Below are 22,069 nucleotides of genomic sequence, written 5' to 3'. Positions count from 1 at the left end.
GCACCTAGCTATAATGGACCCTGCTGCTAAGCAAGCACTGACCATCACCATCATCAGCCTAATTACATCCACTGCAGGACAGTGGCCTCTCCCATATCCCTCCAATTAACCCTCTCCTCTGCCAGCTGCAGCCCTTCGACCCCTAAAATTGTTATTAACATTTTTCCGCCCAACTTTTTGCTGCGCACTGCTATGCTTGCCTTCTCTGGGAATCTAGTCTGTTGCACGTAACGACCATCGATTATTTTTCCTTCGTGTTACATGCCCTGCTGAAGCCCATCTCTTCTTGATTTCGACGAGGATGTCATTAGCCCGTGTTTTATTCCTGACCCAATCTGCCCTCTTTGTGCCTCTTAACGTTACACCTATCACTTTTCTTTCCATAGCTTGCTGCACTGTTTCCGTTTAAGTCCAACCGTTTTCATTAGCCTCCATGTTTCTTCCCCATAGATGAGTACCAGTAAGCTACAGCTTTCATATACTTTCCTTGTGACGGATATTGGTAAACCACTATTGATCACCTGAGAGCGCCTGCCAGATGCGCTCCACTCCATTCTTATTATCCAAGTTATTTCACTCCTATGGTTCGGTTCGGTGGTCACTACCAGCCCTAAGTAGACGTATTCCCTTACCACTTCCAACGGTTCGCTGCCTATTGTAAAATACTGTTTTCTTCCGAGACTGTTGAACTTGAGTTTTCTGCCTATTAATTCTTAAACCAGCTATTCTACTTTTCTTGCCTAAGAAAGTCCTCGATTATGCCTTGCAATTGGGCCCCTGTAAATCAAAGTGGTGTCATCAGTGGACTGTATATTATAAAGCATGCTTCATTAGAAACAAACAAGCATTGCGATGGCCTTAACATTAGGAAAAAAGCACCGAACCCATCGATACCCCTACATTGTGCGACGCAGAATGCGAGACCATCAGTCAAGACCCCGCAGTGCGTGCTGTCGAAGTAGAGTTAAGGCAGCTTCAGGTTATCAGCTCCCCACAGTGCGTGCTGTGCAAGCTGAAGCTAGGAGGCATCGGAGGTGAACAGAGGAACCACGAAAGTGTCTCAGAAGTTTTTTCGCTACAACCCGTTCCGTTACAGTAGTTACGTGTGTGATCGTCCATGGTTCCGTCATTGGCTAATCAATAGTGGCATTCCATGTACGCTTCAAAGAGCATTTCTGACTGGCATATCAGTAGTGCACCAGCTGTGGCTGAATTTCATGTTACAAATGCCGTAATCGTGGTGTCCATCTCGGGATTTTAGACTAGCACGTTTTTTGCTTCCTTTTGCGCAATCGGACTTCTGGCCACTTGAATGTGCTGACGCGCGTTGCCAGCCGTCAATGGTGTGCTCGAATGCACTCACCGAAATATGCGCAGCAACGCAGCTCATGGAGACTTTCCTCCAATAGGTACATCTGGAAATGGGTAACTCTATGTGTTTGCTTCGCACAAATTGATTTCGCATGCCGTTGGCTCCGCGGTGATCACGCGACAACTACACCATTGTTTCCTTTTGTGGCCATAGATGCGTTATGTCACTTCCTCCAGGTAAAGAGCATCGCCTCGCCCTGTATATCAGCCGAAAACTACCATATTACCGGCTGGCCACAACAGTTTGAACTGAAGGACTACAGAAGTGCGTTTCATGCGTTAATATAATGAATATGTGGGTATCATATAGCTGGATAGTGCATTCAAGAAAGCACCCACTGCTTGGCCATCCTGTATAACATTTTTTTATCTATCTCTCATCCAGCATCCAGCAGACAACGGAATGGAAAGAGGTGCTTGTTATGATACGTGGTGGAAGCCAACAGCCACCAAAACCAAGGAGCATAGGGGATGCTTTTTTTTTAATTTGTGGTTTTCATCAATGGAAGATTAATAAAAGCAGAAGAAAAAACACCCACATGCCACCAGTGAGATTCCAGGCGCGAAATTCGGAGGCCGTGTGTTTGGATCTCACACAACAAATAGCGTGTATTATGTGGGCCAGAAAACAAGCAGTTCCTTGAATTTTGCCATTCGAGGTCACGTCGCACACTTTACGCTATCATGTGAAGTGGCTGGTGAGAAGGCAGTGGTTCTTCATGTATGCAAGAATTCGCTTCGCGACGGAGAGGAAAGTCTGAGAGGTTTTTTTATTAGTTCCTGCAGGCGCACACTGACCTCCCATGGCAAGCCAGTTCTATGGTGCCAGCGTTGGCCTGTTTTTGAAGCGCTTCTCAATAAATATAGAGCAGGACGTCGCTGCTGTAATATTCCTTAGTTTAAACAAACGTTTAAGCTCTGTTGAACTAGTAAGTTACGCTTTGAGAATCCTCGCCCTTATATGAATGGTCTATAGACTTTCTGTACAACTATTGTAGACTCTGTTGCTTTCCATAGGTGCTTTCTTTTGTCTATCCATTGTCTATAGACAAGAGCGCTAAAAGTGTATGGCCATAAATCTATAGATTGTCTATAAGCTGTCTATTGGATTTGTATAGTTTGTAGACTAGTCTATAGTATTTGTCTATATAAAGTCTGTACATATATAGAAATATATGTACAGTGTATAGACTGTCTGAAGAATTCTTTGTAAGCATGTAACATTTTTTCCTTCTGCATGAGGGGATCAAAAGGACGAAATCGGGAGTGAATGCAACCTTATTAGCCTCCGTTTTTTCCGGTGGATAAGAGTTCACCAGAGTTGGAGAGAGGACAGAGCGACGAGAAAATGATACAGAACAGGAAACCGCACCACAGCTGTGCCTTTTTCGCTGTCGTTTTCGTCATGATGGACGGTATTGCTTCCACGACGATGTCTAACTAGCTTTTGGGACAGTGGATCGCACAGTTGAAAGGGCTCTGAAACACCACAGAACTGAACGTGTGGTGTGTCACTTTACAGTAATCAAAAAGGAAAGAGCTTCGCCCTCGCGTCTTCTGCGAGTCGAGACACCGTTGACAGGAGCTGTATTGGGAACGGTGGGCAGACATTTACCTCTCTTTTACCTGTATTAAAATTCCATTTCTGGAGGAAGAAAGGTTGAGGTATATTGCCCGCAAGAAAAGGACAGGTCGGCCGAAGGATTGTGTTTTTCTGGCCTACCACTCCGCACTGGGGAATGGGAAAGGAAGACGAAAAGAGGAAGAGGATGAAGATTCGAGTTGATTGCACCAAAATCGCAATGAGCTGCATGAGATACCCAGGATATAGTGCGCATGTCTGCAAACGCACAGGCTAGCGCACATTATAATACTGGTCCCAGAGATAAGTACCCGAGGTATAAAGCACACATAATAGAGCAAAAATTACGAGGTGCATGTGAGTCGTGTAGGAATACGAAAGCTGCGAGCGTTCCACCACCTGCACCATCTGCTGGGCCAGCGTCGTACATTGCGACGGGGGTTTTCAGTGGGTGCCGCATGACGGCGCCACAACTGCACGTCAAGTGCGGAGGAAATTAATCAGAAACAGAGGAAATTTGGTACTCGCTTGATTGTAACATATGTAATTAACATGGTCATTATTACTCATGTAGGCCTCAGTACATATTTCGAAGGTACGTCTCTTACAACTGTGCATTTTCTAGACTCACCTTTATTCAGCTTCAAACGTCGAAGTGTCGCGGCAGAGTTAATAAAGAAAAGGAAGTGTCATGGTGGAGTGGCAGCATCCCGTCACACGCCGGTGGCTCGGGTTCGATTCCCACCTAGACTTCAATTTTCATTTCTTATTTTTATTCTAATGCGTCACGATTTACACGACTCATGACGTCGCATGCCTAGTGACATCACAGGAGACCAACTTTCGGCGACACATTTTGCAGACACTTTCTGCGTCAACATAGCCATCTAATGCTTTCTCATTAAAAATATGGCAGCCTGCAGGCTCTAGGCTGTGGTTGCAGGTGACATTTTCAATGCATTGAAGCCCTATCGGGCCAAAATACGTCGTTGGTCATAAACTTCACCTGTTGGCAGGATGGAAGATCGTCACCAGACAGGAGCATTTCCAGTGGCTGGAGGGAAGTGACGTCTCCAGACGGCATCATTCTCACTAGCTGGAGGGAAGTGATGTCACAAGACCAGACGTGACCCACCAGGCCGGGAGTGATCACTCCGAGTAAAGGCACCAACAGCTCCTCACGCTATCGCATCGTCAACACATAATTAGGTGTCCCTGTGAATTCTTTTAATGCGACAGCATTAAGGACCTCATGTTGCAGAAAACTCGACGGTCGTCATTGGTGTCAGTTGTGAGTGTAAAATCCACGCAAAATCCCGAGAGAAACAACCTGGGAGAGGGGGGGGGGGGACAAATGGGCCACCTATCAGTCACATGACGTTTTGACGTTATCACAACCTGCTCATCGTATTGTGAGCAAACTGCCTATTGTGGCAGGTGGCAGCCAAATTAATCATTGATCGCGAGATGTTGCTCGGGAAAAGAAACCTGGATCTCACAAGCCTTACCGGTGGTTGCACCTGCCTTGGCGCATGGCTTAACTGCTGCACCACTGCGCCATGAGTGGTATGAGGACTCCCACTGATCTATGAATGTAAACAAGTGAATGCCCAATTCCGCATATATGGGCCTTAACCTATTAACGCTATCGTGATGTACCCTTAAGGCTCTTTAAGGTACCTTAAGGTACCTTTTTAAATTTGTATCCTGTTTTAACAAGCATGCCACACAAAGCCTTTGCATATGTCAAAAGGACAGCAGGCAAAGCAATGCACAAGTCCATGCAGATGCAGGGCAGCACACGTTTAGCACAGGCTACACGTAATTAGCCCAAACCAAGCTACTGTTGCTACACATAGCCGTCTAAATTTTCAACACCGTTAACAACACGCCGACGGGCTGAACATATCCTCTGTAGTGCTCTTTCCTACTTGAAGCTTCACCATTGAACGGTTATCCTTTAAATTTCTCCCACTTTTCCTTCCATTAACAGAAAGAATGTAACAGCGATAAGACGGGAGAAAGGAAACATGGCTGGCGCTCACCCCCGTCTCGTTCCCTTTGTCCCTTCTTAGCTCTGTCACATTCTTTCCATCAACATACACGTTCTAAACAGAAAGGAGTAGAAAGGGAGTGAGCCTTCCTTTAGCGCACTCCCTTTTTACTCCCATGCTCCCATTTGTGTTGTGAGTGTACCAACTAGCCTGCATCAGCCCTCTTCCTTCTATTGCCATTTTCGCTGCCGAACAGAACAGGGCGACGTGACGAACTGATTACTCAGGGGCAAGATACCAGGTGATTTTCTTCATTTGAAGTGTTTAAGCTGTAATGCCCGGTTGCATTAAAGATTGTTCGCTTTGGAAGTGAACTAAACCTCAGCTTACGAATTTGCACCCTTGTGTGCCATGCAAAATACAGAGTACCTAAGGTTGGCAATGGAAACAGATTCCCTTTTCAAACATGCGAAGTTCTAGCAGTTATAGAGATTTTAACTGAGGTTTCAACCTCGTCTATTTGCTAACCTCAGCACCTCCTGTGCCATGCTTAAAAGCCTCCTCCCACTAACAACTGCATCAAGCTCTTGTTTTGCAGTGGGAGTATACCTCCGACCCACCGCGGTGGCTCACTAGTTATGGTGCTCGGCTGCTGACCCGAGAGACGCGGGCTCGATCAAGGCTATGGCGGTCGAATTTCGATGGAGGCGAAAGGCTAGAGGCCCGTGTACTGTGCGATGTCAGTGCACATAAAAGAATCCCAGGTGGTCGAAATTTCTGCAGCCCTTGACTACGACGTCCCTCATAGCCTGAGTCGCTTTGGGACTTTAAACCCTCAAAAACCTAAACCTATATACCTCCGCTTGCAAGAGCAAGCATTCTGTATAATAAGTGACCAAAATCTACTCCAGAACTTGGACAACATTCTCTGCCCCTAAAAGGGAGTGGGCTAGAGAACAGCTCACTCTCTTTTTACTCCCATGTAGACTTATTCACGTTTAGAGTCTGGGCAGCCGGTGAAGTTTTGTTCTCACTGAACCGCCCAGCCGCCTACTTTGTGCAGGCTGCGGACACTATGAAATTGCATAGTGTTTGTTTCTTTTTTTTAGTACGCACTCATGGAGATTCGCATGAATGCACGTCGTCAACATGTGAACAGCAATGCGAGCGCGTGGTCTTCCGTCTTTTCTTCGCAGTGGAAAGGTGAATATACCTTCGGATATGCTGAAAAATATCCGAGAACTACCACTGCATGCACCATCACCTCCCATTTGACTCATTAAAGAGAAAGATATCCCAGCATGGATCTTCATACATGCAGCACATGAGGCAACTGCACACAAGGCAGGGTTTTGGCACCTTTCATTCGAGTGCTTGTTCTCTGCGATGAAACTGTATATAGCATACAGATGCGATATGCAGCTGAGCTGGTATAAACAACACACGCGATTCTGCGAGAAAAATTGGCTGAAGGCTTAGCTTGGTTAAGCCGAGAAGATTTTGAAAGCAATACCCTTGGCTGCGCCTTGGTTCGGCTGATGGTGTGGACATGGTTGCCCTTTGTTAAACTTATGGCTATACATTGTTTTGCTGCCGTCACCGTCATGTCACCATCTGGTTCGGCCGTGATGAGAGACTTCTCACGATTCTTATTCAAGCGCCCCTCCTTCTCTTGGGCTCTCTGGTTTCGTCTCGCCTCGTTGCGTTCTCCCTTCTTGGCTGCATACTGCACTCTTCTTTTAGCAAGACGCTCTGCTCTCTGTTCCAGCGTTTCTTCAGCACGGCGCTTTCTTCTGTTGAAGTTGTAGCATTCCATACTATTCATAGATGCAGCATCGTCACCATTTGAAGCATCCATGATAGTCTCTTCGGCATTAAGAGCGTCCATGAAACATGTCTCCGAACTACTGGTTGTCTCCATAGTTTTGCTACCGTTAACACCACTCATTAAACTTGGCCTTGAACTTGTAGATGCACCCGCATCAAGCGATGTTGATCGGCGTGCTCGCCACGCTGCTGCATACGCACGTTGTTTAGCTCGCTGTTCTTCTCGTTATTCTTCTGTTTCTTCAGCATGGCACCGTCGCTTGGCCGCAGCAGATCGTTCCAGCCTCGCCTTGTACACATCATCCGACATAGCGCAAGGCAGCGCGCCGACCACTGCGAGGAGCCAAGCTGTAGCCCCATTTATCCTCCTAGCATGACGTCACACCAGCGAGTGCCCTCTCTCGGTAGCGCCGCAGCAGCGGCGCGCAAGGCTTCGCCTCCACCATCGATGCCGCGAGCTGGGGCCCCATTTCTCGGTCTGGCGTGACGTCACACGGTCACGTGACGCGCAGCTGTGGAAGGAGGCGCCACGACCACAGATCGGCCGAAAGTGCGAGCAGTATTGCTTTCGCAATAAAATGTTCAACCAGCTGAAGTGTGTTCAAGATTATGCATGCATTTCCAGTCGACAGCTATAGCCGGCGGGCGGGAGACTACAGTTTGGTGTATGGGGTTTTAACATCCCAAAGTGAGTCAGGCTATGAGGGACGCCATAGTGAAAGGCTTGGGAATTTCGACCACCTAGGGTTCTTGAACGTGCACTCACATTGCACAGTACACAAGCCTTTAGAATTTCGCCTCCATCGAAATTCGACCGCCGTGGCTGAAATCGAACCCGTGTCTTTCGGGTCAGCAGTCGAGCACCATAACCATTGAGCCACTGCTGCGGCAAGTAGACTACAGTTGGGCGGAACGTATCCTGCTTCTTTTCTGCTGTCAGCCCGCAGGAAGCAATTCACGAACGTAGAAATCGCAATGACCATAGCGTTGTCTGCTATCATACTTACTGCGTGTATAGTCAACAAACATGCGATAATCGACAGCACAGTTCGCTGGATGAGAAATGCGCGTGCAGTTTTTCGCTTGAATGTGGTGTTAGTTAAATACGCTACAGTGCGACTGCTGCTCGCACTCTTTTGAGAACCCCTTGAAACTTGCGAGTACACTTCACGACAGTATACAACACACTGAAAGCCACACGCTCGCATCATCATCGCCAATGTATACATGCATGAGTGCAATCAGCAGTGTACCGTCTGTGGCTACCGTTGATAACTTCACGTGGTTGATTTTGCACCAGTGAAGCCTATTTCTACCGTACGGGCACGTTGCAACGAGACGCAGACGCGTACGTGATGCAGCAGCGGGCATCTGCCTTTTGGCCGGCATGCTCAGGTATAATGGGGCGGCTGAGGCGGCCTGCACTTGCAAATAGCTTGCCGCTGTGACGACTGATAGAACGATCACGTAACTGGCGGGCTATACTCAGGGACAGCTTTCTGTCGCTATGCAATGGAAGCTACAAGGGCAAGGCGCAAGGATTTCGCAAGTGCGCTCTTATCACGAGCTCACGAGTGAGAGAGACGTTTCAGCTGGCAGCGCATGCTCATAGCTTCCCCTGTGTAGCCGCAGAAAGTTGTCCCCGTGTATAGTTTCATTTTCTGGCCGCGTTCCTGGTCTTTAGAAGTGGCGCCTCTGATTGGTCAGAGAGGTCCAATGCAAATGTGTCATAGAAATGGCATCACGGCAGTTCATTTTTCACGGGCGCTTTAAGTGGGGAAGGGTTTCGGGGCGTTCACTTGCGGTTTTCTCAGCAACGCAGCTAGCTTTCCATGCCGAAAAAACGTCAGTAGTGTTCCCGAGGAATAATATGTCCATCTTGCTTAGTTTGACATTTCCGTTTAGGGCCCCTTTAAAAACCAGAATCGTTTCACTTTTTAAAATTTAGTTTTTAGGCTGGTGCCATGAAAAAGGGCCTGGAATAGGAAATTTTGAATTATGTTATGGAACATCAGGGTGCGGATTGTCTGTGCTCAATATAGATCATAGTAAGGTATTAACCATGCTTCATTCACATCGGGGCAGTATGTAATAAATTATAAATAAAAACTTGCTTCCAGGATGCTCAATTAAATCGTAGCCAATTGCAATACACTATTGTACGTGTTCTAAGCCCTGTGTGGGCTATTTTTCTTTGCTGAATGAAAAATAGAGCAGAATGCTGTAATGCATGTAGCCTGAGCATGAAAGTATAGGTCGGTAAACTCGTGATGGTGTCACTCCATATGGCGATACTATAGCGCTGTTTCCCTAAGTGTAATGGTTGCTGTGTTGCCATCGCTTTGAGACTAACTGCGTGAAAACGTGCTAGTAATAGGCTGCTTCTTCAAACTACGGTCTGCAAATACATGACCATAAGGCTGGAGAACAAAATTGTATGTTTGTATGATTTTTTCTTTTCAAATGCGTGTTTCCAGTTCGAGTGGATTGCATTCTCATATGAATCTTGTAACCAACGTGCGAAAGCCACCGTGGGCTGGATTTCTTTGAGCCACAAAGCATAAATATATGGTCGCCTGTACATTGTGGCTTCGTAGCTCAAAAGCCACGCTGCGTTTATCTCGACACATATGCAGTACGCAGTGCTGACATAGGGCTGCACATTTTAAGGTGAATGCTTTTCTTTGCTCATGTGTGGTGTGGACGGAAGTTGTAGACAGAGGCTGTCCGCGAAAATGTCCGCACGAACTGTCAATCATAAGTTGTATGGTAATTAAAATAATACGGGAAGGAAATTGGGGTCTAGGTGGGAATCGAACCCCGGACGCTGGCGTGCAAGACGGAGATGCTGCCACTCCGTCACGACACATCGGCATTTGTTGAATAAAGGCACGTCTAGTGAATGCACAGTTCTTAAAAACGTATCTTTGAGATATGTACCGAGGCCTACATGAGTAATTATGAGCATGTTAATTACTGATGTCGCAATCAAGCGAGTACCAAATTTCCTTCGTTTCTGGCTAACTTCCTCCGTGCTTGACGTGCAGTTATAGCACCGTCATGCGGCACCCACTGAAAACCCTCCTTGCAATGTAACAGCACTGGCACAGAAGATGACGAAGGTGGAAGAACGCACACAGCTTTCACATTTCTGCACGTAAGGAGACTTAAGTGCACCTCATAATCTTTTTTTTACTAATTTAGGCGGGTGAAAACAGTAAGTCTGTGGGGGAACCTGTGTGCTTGCCGTCTCTACGCGACCGACCGCCACGAGTCAGTCGTTCCTGGCTATGCGGCTGAGATGGGTCATTGCCCCCCTCGCAAGGAAATGGAAGTAGTGTCAGTAGCGCCACCTAGGTGCCTACGGGGATTCTCTCGAAGCAGATGAGAGGTCATCTGATTCCTGGCAGGCAGCAAAGCGAGCGGACTCGGGCAGCTTCTGGGATGGCTTAGTCCGAAAGACGCAGCAAGTGGGGCAGAACCCCGTCACTCTCTGCCGACATCCTTGGTGCGGGCGTACGCTCACCACCGAAGTCGGACGGCCTTCTTACATAGCCTTCCCCTTCCAAGGATTATCTCTTAGTGCTTTACAGCTACAGCTTAACCCCAGCGGCTATTATTTGTATGAGCAATAAATAACGCCTGAGTGTACGTGTTTGTCATTCAACCTTTGTCGCCTTGAGCACAGACTCGGCCACATCCACGGTGACGCCGCATCCACAGTGTGGGAAGGAATACCACTCCATGTTCACACCAGAAGACCTCGCACGCTCTGCGGGAATTCGCGTAGCCGTCTAAATGGTGCTGTTGGTCCTACTTCGGCTTCCACCGCGGGGGGGGGCAATGACCTCTCACCCCGACACACAGCCAGGTGCGACCACCCGACACGTGATGGTCGGTCGTGTGGGGACAAAGGGATAGGGTTTCTCAAGAGTCTTAGATAACGAACAAGCACAATTAAATTTACACGTGAACGAATACTTATATGTGCAAACAACTCGACGATGTATGTGGACCTTTGTTCATTCTGTTACGACACTCTCCCTCAAACTTGGTAGACCAGCTTGTTGAGCCATATTAATGAATGGTGAATTTAACTTCACCTGGCCACACAGACTCCTACAGAAATGAAATAGTTTAGCACCAGTGGGAATGGTAACTGCCTGGTTAATAACTTCTTGAGAGTCAGCCAGAGGCTAATGGAGTGAGAGAAAGCTCTAACATCAGAGAGCGACGTGTTTCAGACTGATTGCTAAGCGTATGCGGCAACCTTAAGGAGCAGTTTGCATCACTTAAAGGGGCACTGAGGAGAACTCTATCATTTTTTTTTTTATAGCAAAATCTGATAGTTCGGCATTTCATGGCTTTGTTTCCGCTTGTCCGGGCGCGAAAGATGCATTTATTTCAAAGAAATTTGAATTCGAAGTTGAGAAAGTTTTTCCCACCGCTCTGATTCAAACTCGAGAACTCTTATGACGACACAGAACGGAGTGACGTGATACGTGACGTAAACGCAGACTCCGTGATTTCTGACGGCTAGCGGTGCGGTGCGCAACCTTCCTTTGCCAGCCTCAAAGATTCGTGGCTTCCATGAAGTAAGGAAAATTCCTCCAAGGTGGCGCCTCTTGTCCTAGGAAGTCATCACGCTTGTACTTGCGAGATTGGCCTGTGGCGGCGACACCTGCTGTATTTTGGTTCTTGCTATTTTCTACATTACAAGAGCTTTGTTTTCAGTAAGAGTGGCGTTTTTGTGATCAGGAGCTGGTATTCTATCGATACAAGCCAACTTCAATTTCTCCTCAGTGTCCCTTTAAGAATAGTCCTTGGAAATGGCAACTGAGGCTTGTGTTTTTCGTTCACCGGGCATCTCTTCGGTTTGGTTTGGTTTATGTGGGTTTAATGTCCAAAAGCGACTCAGGCTATGGGGACGCCGTAGTGAAGGGCTCCGGAAATTTCAACCACCAGGGGCTCTTTAACGTTTATCGCACAGTACATGGGCCTCTAGAATTTCGCCTCCATCGAAATTCCACCGCCGCGGCTGGGATCGAACCCGCGTCTTTCGGGCCAGCATTCGAGCGCCATAACCACTGAGCCACTGCGGCGGCTGCGGGCATCTCTTCGCTCACACCTGTATATATTCAGATAGTATGCTACTGCATGTATGTAAGAAATCCCAGAAGACTATTCTTCTTGTTGAAATGTTGGCTAGCGGACTGAAGCCTCTCTCCCGCCGCCTTGATCACATCTAAGAGAGTTAAGTAAGTGGAGAAGTAAACATTAAAAAGACAGGATATCATGCAGGTCACAGTTGGCACACGTAGACATGTGTCACACTATGAGGTGTGTGAGTTCCATTTAGAGATATCTCTCAACATTCTGTGCTAGATCCATGTACTGTGTTCGCCGGTGGTCTAAAGGTTTCTAGTCTAAATAAATTGCATGACTGCGTACGAAATCTGCCATCCTCTTCCACTTCCAATTTAGCTCTTCGGCATACTGTGTATCTACTACCAGGAACAGGAGCGTGAGTTCTTTTCATTGCGCACAAAAATTACCCTTAGTCGTGCAACTAAGGGACATGAGCCCGAGCTGTTCGCAGGTGCCAGATTTGGCCATCTTCAGCTGTGCTGTTTCGGATACCGCACTTGATCATCTCTGAACCATATGAAGATTCGCGCTTGCAGTTTGAATCCAACAGAAGGTCTAAAATCTTGATGGGAATGTCCATCTTCTTGGAGTGCTGCCGAGGGTCTGGCAAAACAGAGCGTGCACAAAACGCACACTGTGCAATGTATTTCAATCCATAGTCTGCACCAAAGGGCCAGTTATTTGTGCTTGTCTGAGCTTCAGCTACCGAGTGAGCCGAGTGCGTGAGTGCAATATTCGTCGCATTCGTGCGTGCCAAAATCTGTGGTGCGAGGGCGCGATGGTCCGCGAGGTTGGATGCCAACAGGGAGCCTCTCAGTGTCTCCCCTCCAGCACGTTTTCGCGCCACAGATGTTTGGAGTGAACTTTATGGTTACCGGAAATCCAGACAGCCGAGCCTTCTGGCCCATAACGTTGCACTTGCGGCCGCGGGTTCCGCGCAGACGTGCGACGGGGCGGAGCCGGCCGGCGGCGGAAGCGAGAGCGGCAACAAGGGCAGCCCCGCAGCGCGCTCGGAGAACGCCCTGGACGCGCTGCTGGACGAGCTGCAGACCTTCTCGAAGCCAGCAGACAAGCGTGGCCGTCCGATGTCGGCCGACTCGCCCGTCAAGGCCTCATCTTCTTCCTCCGCGGGAAGCGGAAAGCCGCCCCCGTCTGGGGGGCCAACGGTCATCGTGGTCGACGGCAGCGGTGGCAGCAACAAGAAGACCCCGCCCCCGCCTCCTCCGCGCACCACGAGCAAGTCACCGGTGACGTCGCCCACGGGCCCACAGCGGAGCCGCTCGGAGCCGGTGCGCACCAACGCGCTGGCCGGAGAAGACGCGAGCAGCAGCAGCAGCAGCAGCGGCGGCCGCCGAGACCAGCTCTCCTCCAACAGCAGCAGCAGCGAGAGCGTCAACTCGCAGGAGGGGCTGCAGGCGCGCAGCCGCCAGGAGCTGCTAGACTCGCGGCACCAGGTGCGTGCCAATACACGCTATGTAACAGCGCTGGGATAGGCAAGCAATTAAGCCAACATTTCAACCGTTGGGGGCTACAGTATCTAGCTGCCGCTGCGGCGCTCTGCCCTTGCGAGATATGCGATGAAATAATGACTGCAACCATTCCGCCTTACGGGTGATATGACTGCACTGCCGCATTTGCGTTGAAGGTTCGCTGTTATCAAACAAACACAGTAAGCATAGAACCATTCGCAACTGTCATGGCTTGGGAGCAATTCCTAGACGTCCTACTGTATAGCCTCGCATTTTGTCCAGCTGGATTTCAAATATTGGTGACGAGTGTCTGGAAGTATGTATTTTCTCATTTTTCAAGTGTCCTAATGAACAAAAGCTGGGACAGGTTGATCCTACTAGCGTAGAATATGGTACTTTTCTCAGAATAAACCAGCGCCTAATGAAAAACAGTGCTGTCGTCGGATACAACACAAGTCTGCAATGAAGCTCTGCCCACATTCATGACTGCTGAACAGAATTCCTCCGTGACAAAACGTAGGCCGTTGTTAAATCTTATCTTGTTACCTAAACAAGAAGCCGATCACGAGGCGAAATTATAAGCTCAAAATTTTCATGCTTCTGCCTTTTCCTATACTGGCAAACATAAGAAAGCTGACCTTGTTCACTGTTGTAATTGGCCAGCGGAGTAATAAAAGGTGCCACGGACCATGACCCACTGTTATCAACTGCTGTTTTTGTCGAAACCATATTTGTGCTGTGATTGTCACATGCATGACCTCGTACTATCAACAAGTGGTGAGAAATGCTTGCTCGTACTAAACCTCCCAAGCTTGCTTTCGCTTTCACTTCGACGGCTACATCAGACCATTGCCCTTTTCATAGGTGGCGTGCCTGTATGTTGCTTCTTTTGATTAATTTATGAACCTGAAAAGGAGCTCCTAAAAGCCTGATGTAGATAGAAGTTTATCTAGATGGCATCAGAACAGACAGTGTATTGTCAACATATAAGCGATCAACAAGGAACACGGTGCTTTGGGCATGGTTGACACCTAACTGACGTATACATAGGCATCGGAGCAAAGCACGGCGCATACGCTGGCGCTTGGCACACTGTGAAATGGTCTTCCCTTCACCACTGAGCTTTCCATGTAGTGTCAGCTATCATGCCACTTCTGTCGCTTCATAAAGTGTTTGTCGTTCTGCATTATTTGGGAGGCATAAAGAGTTGGAAATCATGCATTGTCTTCGTTTTATACAGAGTGGATCAGTAAAGGTAGACATCTTTGTTGTACTTAAAAGGAAGCATCAGTTGTCCATTGTCAACTAGTCGATTAGTCATTCCTTCCGAGTTTAAAACCCCATAAGCATGGATTATCTCAGGCAGATGTCGATCATAAGTTGTATGATCCTCGCCATCGCTGCACTCTGCTTATCATGTCGGTCACTTAATGTACAGATTCCTGAAGACCCTCCCAGAACATTGAAGTTGCGCAAAGGAATGATTTCCTCCTATACCCTAGGCATTCAGCCACGAAATGGAGGATGTGCTTTTGCACTTCCATTCGCGATACACAGTGAACCCCGAATGTCATGCCGCGCTTCTAGGCAGCGAAGAAACTAAGTTTTACAGCGCAGCTCCTAGGTGCCGGTTCCTGTTTGAGTGGCTTGCCTCGGCATAACCAAGTGAAGATAAAAGAGAGTGTACACAGAGCGCAGAGAATTTAAGACGGCGACAGCGAGGAGAGTGTGAGGAGAAAAGCAGTAGCATGAAGGCAGGTTGCACGACGGCAACCCGCAGCAAAAAAAGAAAAAAGGAAAAGATTGTTCCGAAGCACGTTCGAAGGCTCGTGCTCACGCTAGCGTGTCTCAGCTCACAGCCCTGGTCCTCCTGTCCCCGCGACCTTGGCGATGCGGCACGCACAGACCTATGGGTCGAGATGGTTCGAGCCCTCTCGAGGAGTCAGGGAGAAGGAGACGCAGCTTGACACAAGCTGCGGCCCCTGCTCCATTTCTCGGCGCCACCGCCCGCTTCCGTAAATTTTCTGCTTGGTTTTTCAACAGCGCTATACGGATCGCACACACGCATCGATGGCTTGATTAATGTGCTACCGCCTTCAGCGTGCAGCGATCGTCTGTCCCCTCTTGTCCCCAGTCTTGCCTCCAGTCAGACAGTGATGTGTGATGTTTTGTGTTAAGTGGTCCAGCGTAAGTGCAAATAGCATGTCATATATGATGTGTTACGTGAGCAGCTACGCGCGCGATTGATGATCAATCTTTTGAAATTTAAGCAACAGACAGCAAATAAGGCACTTAGTTGCGCTATGGAACCCAGTGAATTTCAAGCAACAGCAATAGCCCTCTGTCAGGCGGCACATTTCCGATCAGTGACCTTAGCCTGAGTTGACATCTTTGCTTGCATCATTGTCACGTGGCTAAAACTGTAATGTCATTTACAAATCTTTCCGGTGAGGATTTCCCAAAGTGAGACTCAGCTATAAGCTCAGCGGCGGCAAATTGCTGTGCGCGCTGCCGTAACCAAAACCGATGTCCACCATTCGGCTCTGCGTGTTCCGTCTGCGTTTGCCTACGGTTGAAACACTATTTTTCGTTGTTTTTGAGCATGAACTGTTGTAATGCCATGTGATATGACGTTCCAAAAGAGAAAGCGCTGGAGATGCGCCGACAGCGCTGGAGCACAGTGCGTTGTGTCAACTGCAGCCGCTCATTGCGATCGGCGTTCCTCTCGCGTCAGTTCGTGCTTAATCGTCATGAAACTTTCGCATGGTTCTGCCAATTTTTGAGTGGCTCAGCACTAGCCAACAGATAATTGGCATAGCCAGTTCGTTACACCAAGGTTAACCGACGCAACATCTTTGCTGCATGGAGGTCTGAAACACGCTCTTCAATGGGGGCGGCGCTGGGAAATTCAGAGACTTCGTAATAACGAGGAATGTGCTATATTGAGGTTCGTTGCATCCAGGTTTAACTCTAGTACTCACAACTGCACCAACTACAAAGGAACAGAATAGAACTGAAATAAAACTATATTGTAATTGTAGTATAATTTGAACAGCTATACAATGCCTTCGTGTAACTCGCACGTAAGTTCCTTAAGTGCCCCCGATAATTTTCATTGTGCTCGTCAAGTTAGCCAAAGCTGTCAGCAAGAGCAGAGAGACAGACTCCCGAGTGGCCATGATGTCTGTGTCTTACCGCCTTTCGCCTCGCTTGGCTCTGTGCAGGAGCTGCTCCGCAAGCAGCGCCAGCTGCAGGAGCAGTACGCCCGGCTGCAACTTCTCCAACGCCTGTCACCGCCCAAGCCGGACCTGAAGAAAACCGGCAGCGAGAGCAACATCCTGCACAAAGCATCGCTCTCCCTGGGCAGTGCCGGCGCGTCCGGTTCGCTCACCCACCTGGCGGTGCCGTCGTCAGCTCTGCGCACGGGCGCCAAGATTTACGAGACGGACATACTGTAGTGGTGGGCCATGCGCGCGACTTGTTTCGGATATCTCGGCCATTGGGGCGCATACACACACGTGCTAGCCCTGGGAGGCCTCCGCAACTGATGTCATGGGAGCACTGGTCGCAGGCGTCACGAGCGCGGTGTTTGTACGGAAGGGAATTGCCGGAGCGAAGCGAGCGCTGATGCATACTTGGTTTTGTTGGAACCAGCGGGAAGATTCAGTTTGGTTTGCAGGTGTGGTACGCAGTCTGAACAAAAAACGAAAAAAGTCTCGAGAGGCTAGGTTTTGATCCTGATTTCTTATGTAGTGGTGTCTCACACACTTTTTGTTGCACGCAAGCGAAATCGCTTGAACCCCCTTGCATTCATTCCTCACTTTTCTTGTCGAATTATCATAATGGCGCTGAGGGATGGGATTTATTTCTCTTCTATAGCAGCAAATGAAGCGGAGCGATTGCTGAAAGTTAATGCTGTATCCAGTGCACTTGTCATTGTAGATTCCCTTCCGTGCGCATCAGCACAAGTGCCGAGGGAAAAGTGCAATCGAAACACTTGGCAGTGTTGCGACATGGGGCGCTACTTTGAGGAAGAACCGTTTCCACATCGCATACCTGGCTATACCAGCCAGCACATGTCACGTATGAGTGAGAAGAGCGTTAAAGACGGTGCATGCAAACTTGAGAGGCTAGAGTTTTGACCAGTCAGCGAGGGACAGGGCACTGCGCAATAGGAGCAGAAGAGGTTCGGGTGACCACGCGACTGCGGACGAGGCTTTTATCCGGCAGCGTTCGCCGTGCCTCTTCGAAGACAGCCCTCGGCCAGCTACGTGACATGGTGGTTTCATGTGTAAACAGACACGTGGCCAGAACTGTCCACGACGAGGCGGCCAGGTCCGCATATCACGCGCTGCCTCGGCGTCGCACCCTTTCTTGTTTTTCTTTTTTTACACTGCAACGCTCGTTTTGCCTCTTCCTCCTTGAAGAGCGCGGGTGTTTTAGGGTGTGGATGCTGTGCTGAGCCATTATTTCATAACAATGAGTGAAAGATGATACGCTGCACAGTGTGTAGTACGGTGAAGTTTCCAGAATGGCGCTATAGATATATACATATATACATATACACTTGTAGAGAGAGCCCTCAATGCTGTTTGACGCTTACGCTGTCGACGTTACGCTGTCCCATCAGGCAGCTTTCAGTGAACGCCGTGCGTGGATTGCAAAGGAGTTGTTTCGAAAGGGGCGTACTTTGTCACGCATAATCGCTGTTAGTTACCGTAGTGCTCACAACTTTGCGAGAGAAAAAATATCCCCCTGCACTTTTGTAATATTAAGAGGCCTCAGGCACTGCGGACAGATTTGTTAATGTGTCAGGGCTTCACGCTCGCCCAATGATATCTGTAAAAAAAAAAGTAGTTTTGCAGGAGCCGCGGTCTGCGATGTAACATTCGTTATAAAATCCTACATTCTTCTTTTTGAACTGACACCCCAATACCTTCTGGCTGGTAATTTACTTACATTTGCTTTTTACTTTTTATAATAGGTTCGTTTTTTTTTAGCCTTCACCTTTTCACGTGTCTGTTCAGAAACACCATCTTCAGAGTTAACAGTTACAGATATTGACCGATTTCAATACACCTCATACTCACAGGCTGCGGGCGTGCATATTATTTACAGCGTGCGGGTGTGTGGCAAACACTCCTCAAGGATTAGGATATGTAGTTTTCAGTGGGTGTTGTAATGTAAGGGGTTATGACGCTGCTCCTTATTGTCACAGAACTGTTGAAATATTCTATGTGTTATGCTCGCTTCAGATGTCTACCACTTTGGTGGCTTTTTTTTTTTTTTGGCTTTTCCTTGGAGGAGGGGGGGGGATTTGAACAAACAAGAAAAATGGTTCATTCTCATTCATGATACCATCCTTTCATGATCCATTCTTGTGCATTAGCAGGGATCGAGCCTTAGATCGAATTGTTGGTTTTACTAAAGTGCTTGAAGTATTTGTTAAGCTTATATTTTTGCTTCTTGCTCTTAATGCTTCCTTGTCACACAGACACTGCCTAGAGGCATGTGTTGGCGTAACCTTTATGTGTTATGCTTAAAAAAATCTCAACGCCAGGGGAGCTCACGATTTCTTGTGTAAAAGAGAGTTACTTGAATGAAACAATGCAAATGCAAACACATTGTCCTTCTTTTTTGATGCGCTAATAGCTTTAAAAAACCTATACCTATCAATAAGGTGATTGTGCGGGCTAGTTGGTGTTCGATGAAGAATTGCAGCGCAGCACAACAAAAAACAAGAACAGAGACAAGCTGACACAGAAGTGCTAACTTCCAGCTGACTTATATTAGATGAGACTGCTTATATATTGCTGTCAGGAAACAACCAAGAAACGGACGTAACATGGTGCATCACCCTTTTCAATCGGCATGCTACAGAAAGCTATTCAACCTGAAGACTAAAAATTAAACTCGAGCTTGTCTCTACACATGCAAAATTTGAGGGTGTAAGAAACTGTACAAGTGGCCTTTGTTTCTTCTAGACCAGTGTATTGGAACAAGCCTCAGGATTCAGCGATGAAAATATAATGATGCAGATAGTTTCACGAGTCTTTCTTCTTGTTTTCCTTGATGTTTTTGCGTGTTTAAAGTGCCATAATAGTACTGTAATGAGCAGAAATGTTCAGAAGCATTAATATGTTCGGTACACCAGCTATGGTTGGGCCTGCTTTTTTTTTTCTACTAATGTCACCATTCGTATTCATGGCCTGTATTTTGAGTTGCTCAAGGCGGCGTACATTTAGACGTTGCGATCTTTTTTCTGCCTCTTTCCCAAGTTTTCATTCCCATAGCACTCCACGGATTCCACAGTGTATTTTGTTGTCTGCTGCATCTGCTGACATAAGAAGAAAAAAAGAAACTGTATTCAGCAAACCTGTCTAAGCCATCGTGTTTCCACAAGTACCTGCCTCCACTCCTTGCCCACTTACCTAAAAGTACATAGTGTCCTCTAATCTTACTGCACGAAAAAAAAAACTAGTTGTTCAGAGGAGTTCTACTTCACCTTAGTGTGTGTTGTTGTTAAATGTTGATGAGCTATTGGCGCGGCAGTGGCATCGTTTGTACGCCAAGGCACCTTTTAGTCGAGCCATACTATTGCCAGAGTCCACTTTTAAGGTGCGTTCTTATCAATGCCTGTTCGCCACATTCGTGGTCTTGCTGTTCATGAGTTGATTAGAATGCTAAGCATCATAAAAAGTTGTGCAAATGTCGCTGAAAGTGAGCTCTTTTTCAAAACCTGAACTAAATGTGAATGGTGTCTGTGAGCGTGCAGCTGGTGTTGGAATTTCTGAACAGGTACATTTAGACAGCTCCAAAGAAATCAGTGCCATGGTATTCTGGGTACACGTGCAATTTAAATTTTAGATTCTGTTTGCCCATCTTGAATGACTATGAACATGTACCCATTAAACCGGCATTTACCGTCAGAATGCCGAAGACACAATACACGTGAAAGACATTCATTTGTGCTCGTCATGTAAAATGTCGTGCGGCAATTCTTCACGACGATCATTACTTGTGCAGCATTATAAAACATTTCAAAATATATTTCGTTTCGGACCCAAGACACTTATTGTCATGTGTATATGGTATGTTCACTTTCGTGATTGCAAGAAAAAAGCTGGCCATAAAATTGCGCCACCAGGTTCTGTTTATTTCTGTCTAGAAACATGTTTAAATCCATGTTTATAAACGCCTTCTGACCAATATAGCAAGTGTTTAAAGAACATTGTTTCATGAAAGGAAGCTTGCTAAAATGAAAAAGAGATCACCTGTTTCAACATATGATGGAATCTGTTGGGCACTCAAAGTGTTCGCATTTTCTGCGGCAGAAAGAAAGACCCTTTATGCACACCATGTTTTTCAGCACGCATTAACACTTGACAACTTCTAGGCAAAATGTTTCCATTAGGTAACATGTGACCAATGTTACTATGAATGCATAATAAGAGGCCAGGTGGAACCTCATCTTGTCCTTCCATACGTTGTCTGTTTTAGCAACCGCCTAATTTTCAAAGTATCTTTGCACTCTCATTCTTGATGTGAAGCGCAAGTAACCCTATTTATCCAGTTTGCCACCACCTACTTACACTTGCTGCTTATTCTGGAGATTATCTCGCTGTCTTTGACATCAAGAAGTTGCTATACATCCCCGTAATTTCTTCTGTGCTTACTACCACAAGAGTCCGCAATTTCTCGCTCTGCTGTTTATGTGATACGTGTGAGAGTATTTATGCTTACAGAGAGCTTGGCGTGGTCAATGAGTTCCTTTGTTAGTATACAGAAGCCTTTGGTATCCAGAGTTTCATGACAATCTTGAGCAATAAGTTTGAATGCATTTGGCTGTTTGCACACAAAAACGTTGCGCTCAAAGCTTTTGCATACCTCCTTCTTTTCGAAGGAGTGGTGCAGTGTTGCTCATGCAACTTCATGGTAATTAATGTTGTACTGTACTTATTTCGTTTAGAAAGTGGACAGAATCGAAGTTATCGAAAACCTTGTCATCCAAGATGACAGACGACCTTGAATCATGGTGGACGTCGTTAATCAGCAAAAGACTTCTTCCTAGAAACGAAAATGCACTCCTCTTTAAACTGGGATGTGCAATGTTTTTAGGAATGTTCATGGACCTGCTGTTTAAAGAACAGATGAGGGAGACGTTTTTTAAGACATAAGGCTCAGTTTGTTTGCCAACCTAATTGCTTTCTTAGAGGACATGGCCACTCTTTGACCAAAGTGTGCTGTGGATGCGAGTGTGGTATGTCTCGTTTATGTTTGTTTTTAGCAGCACTCTTAACAGTGCACAGATGTGACAAGGTTAACATATACATACTTATGCCCGTATGTACATACGTAAACTGTAGCGGTTTTTCCTCGTGTGCAACTAGCTGGCGCAGCTTGCGGATAACCTACTCCCGCGAAGGATAGGCCGCGCTGAAGCGTTATTTTTAGACTGTGAACTGCAACGGACGGAATGTCATTCGTATGTCTAAGCAAGTGGCGTTTCTATTCTATTGCTCGTCTCAGGTGCTCTCCGACTTGCCATAGTCGCTACTATCTTAAGTACAGTGTGTGCTCGTGTTTTCTTTAACATTGATTAATACAGGATCGCGGATTAGAGTTGTAAGATACGTCTGTTGTGAATTTTGTCAAAATAAAAAGTCACGTCTTGTTCA

The 22,069-nt window shown here is 47.1% G+C and overlaps 1 protein-coding gene across 37 annotated transcripts in view; it reads left to right on the top strand.

Moving 5' to 3' along the window:
* Positions 1-22,069, top strand: part of LOC144124579 (coiled-coil domain-containing protein AGAP005037) — a 489,877-nt gene extending 467,808 nt beyond the window's left edge. For 34 of the 37 annotated variants that reach the window (XR_013313234.1, XR_013313233.1, XM_077657334.1 and 31 more), the window contains 2 exons: positions 12,864-13,376; positions 16,616-22,068. Coding sequence is in view for 34 of the 37 variants with exons in the window: in XM_077657334.1 (XP_077513460.1) it covers positions 12,864-13,376; positions 16,616-16,849 (747 nt within the window). In the remaining 3 variants the exon portion in view is untranslated. Of the gene's footprint in view, positions 1-12,863; positions 13,377-16,615 lie in introns of all 37 variants that reach the window. The other 3 variants (XR_013313235.1, XM_077657348.1, XM_077657344.1) reach the window with 3 other exon arrangements.

Source organism: Amblyomma americanum, chromosome 3, assembly GCF_052857255.1.
Source record: "Amblyomma americanum isolate KBUSLIRL-KWMA chromosome 3, ASM5285725v1, whole genome shotgun sequence".
Taxonomy (NCBI): Eukaryota; Metazoa; Arthropoda; class Arachnida; order Ixodida; family Ixodidae; genus Amblyomma; species Amblyomma americanum.
The sequence above is the reverse complement of the archived record's forward strand: the minus strand, read 5'-3'. Positions and strand labels throughout refer to the sequence as shown.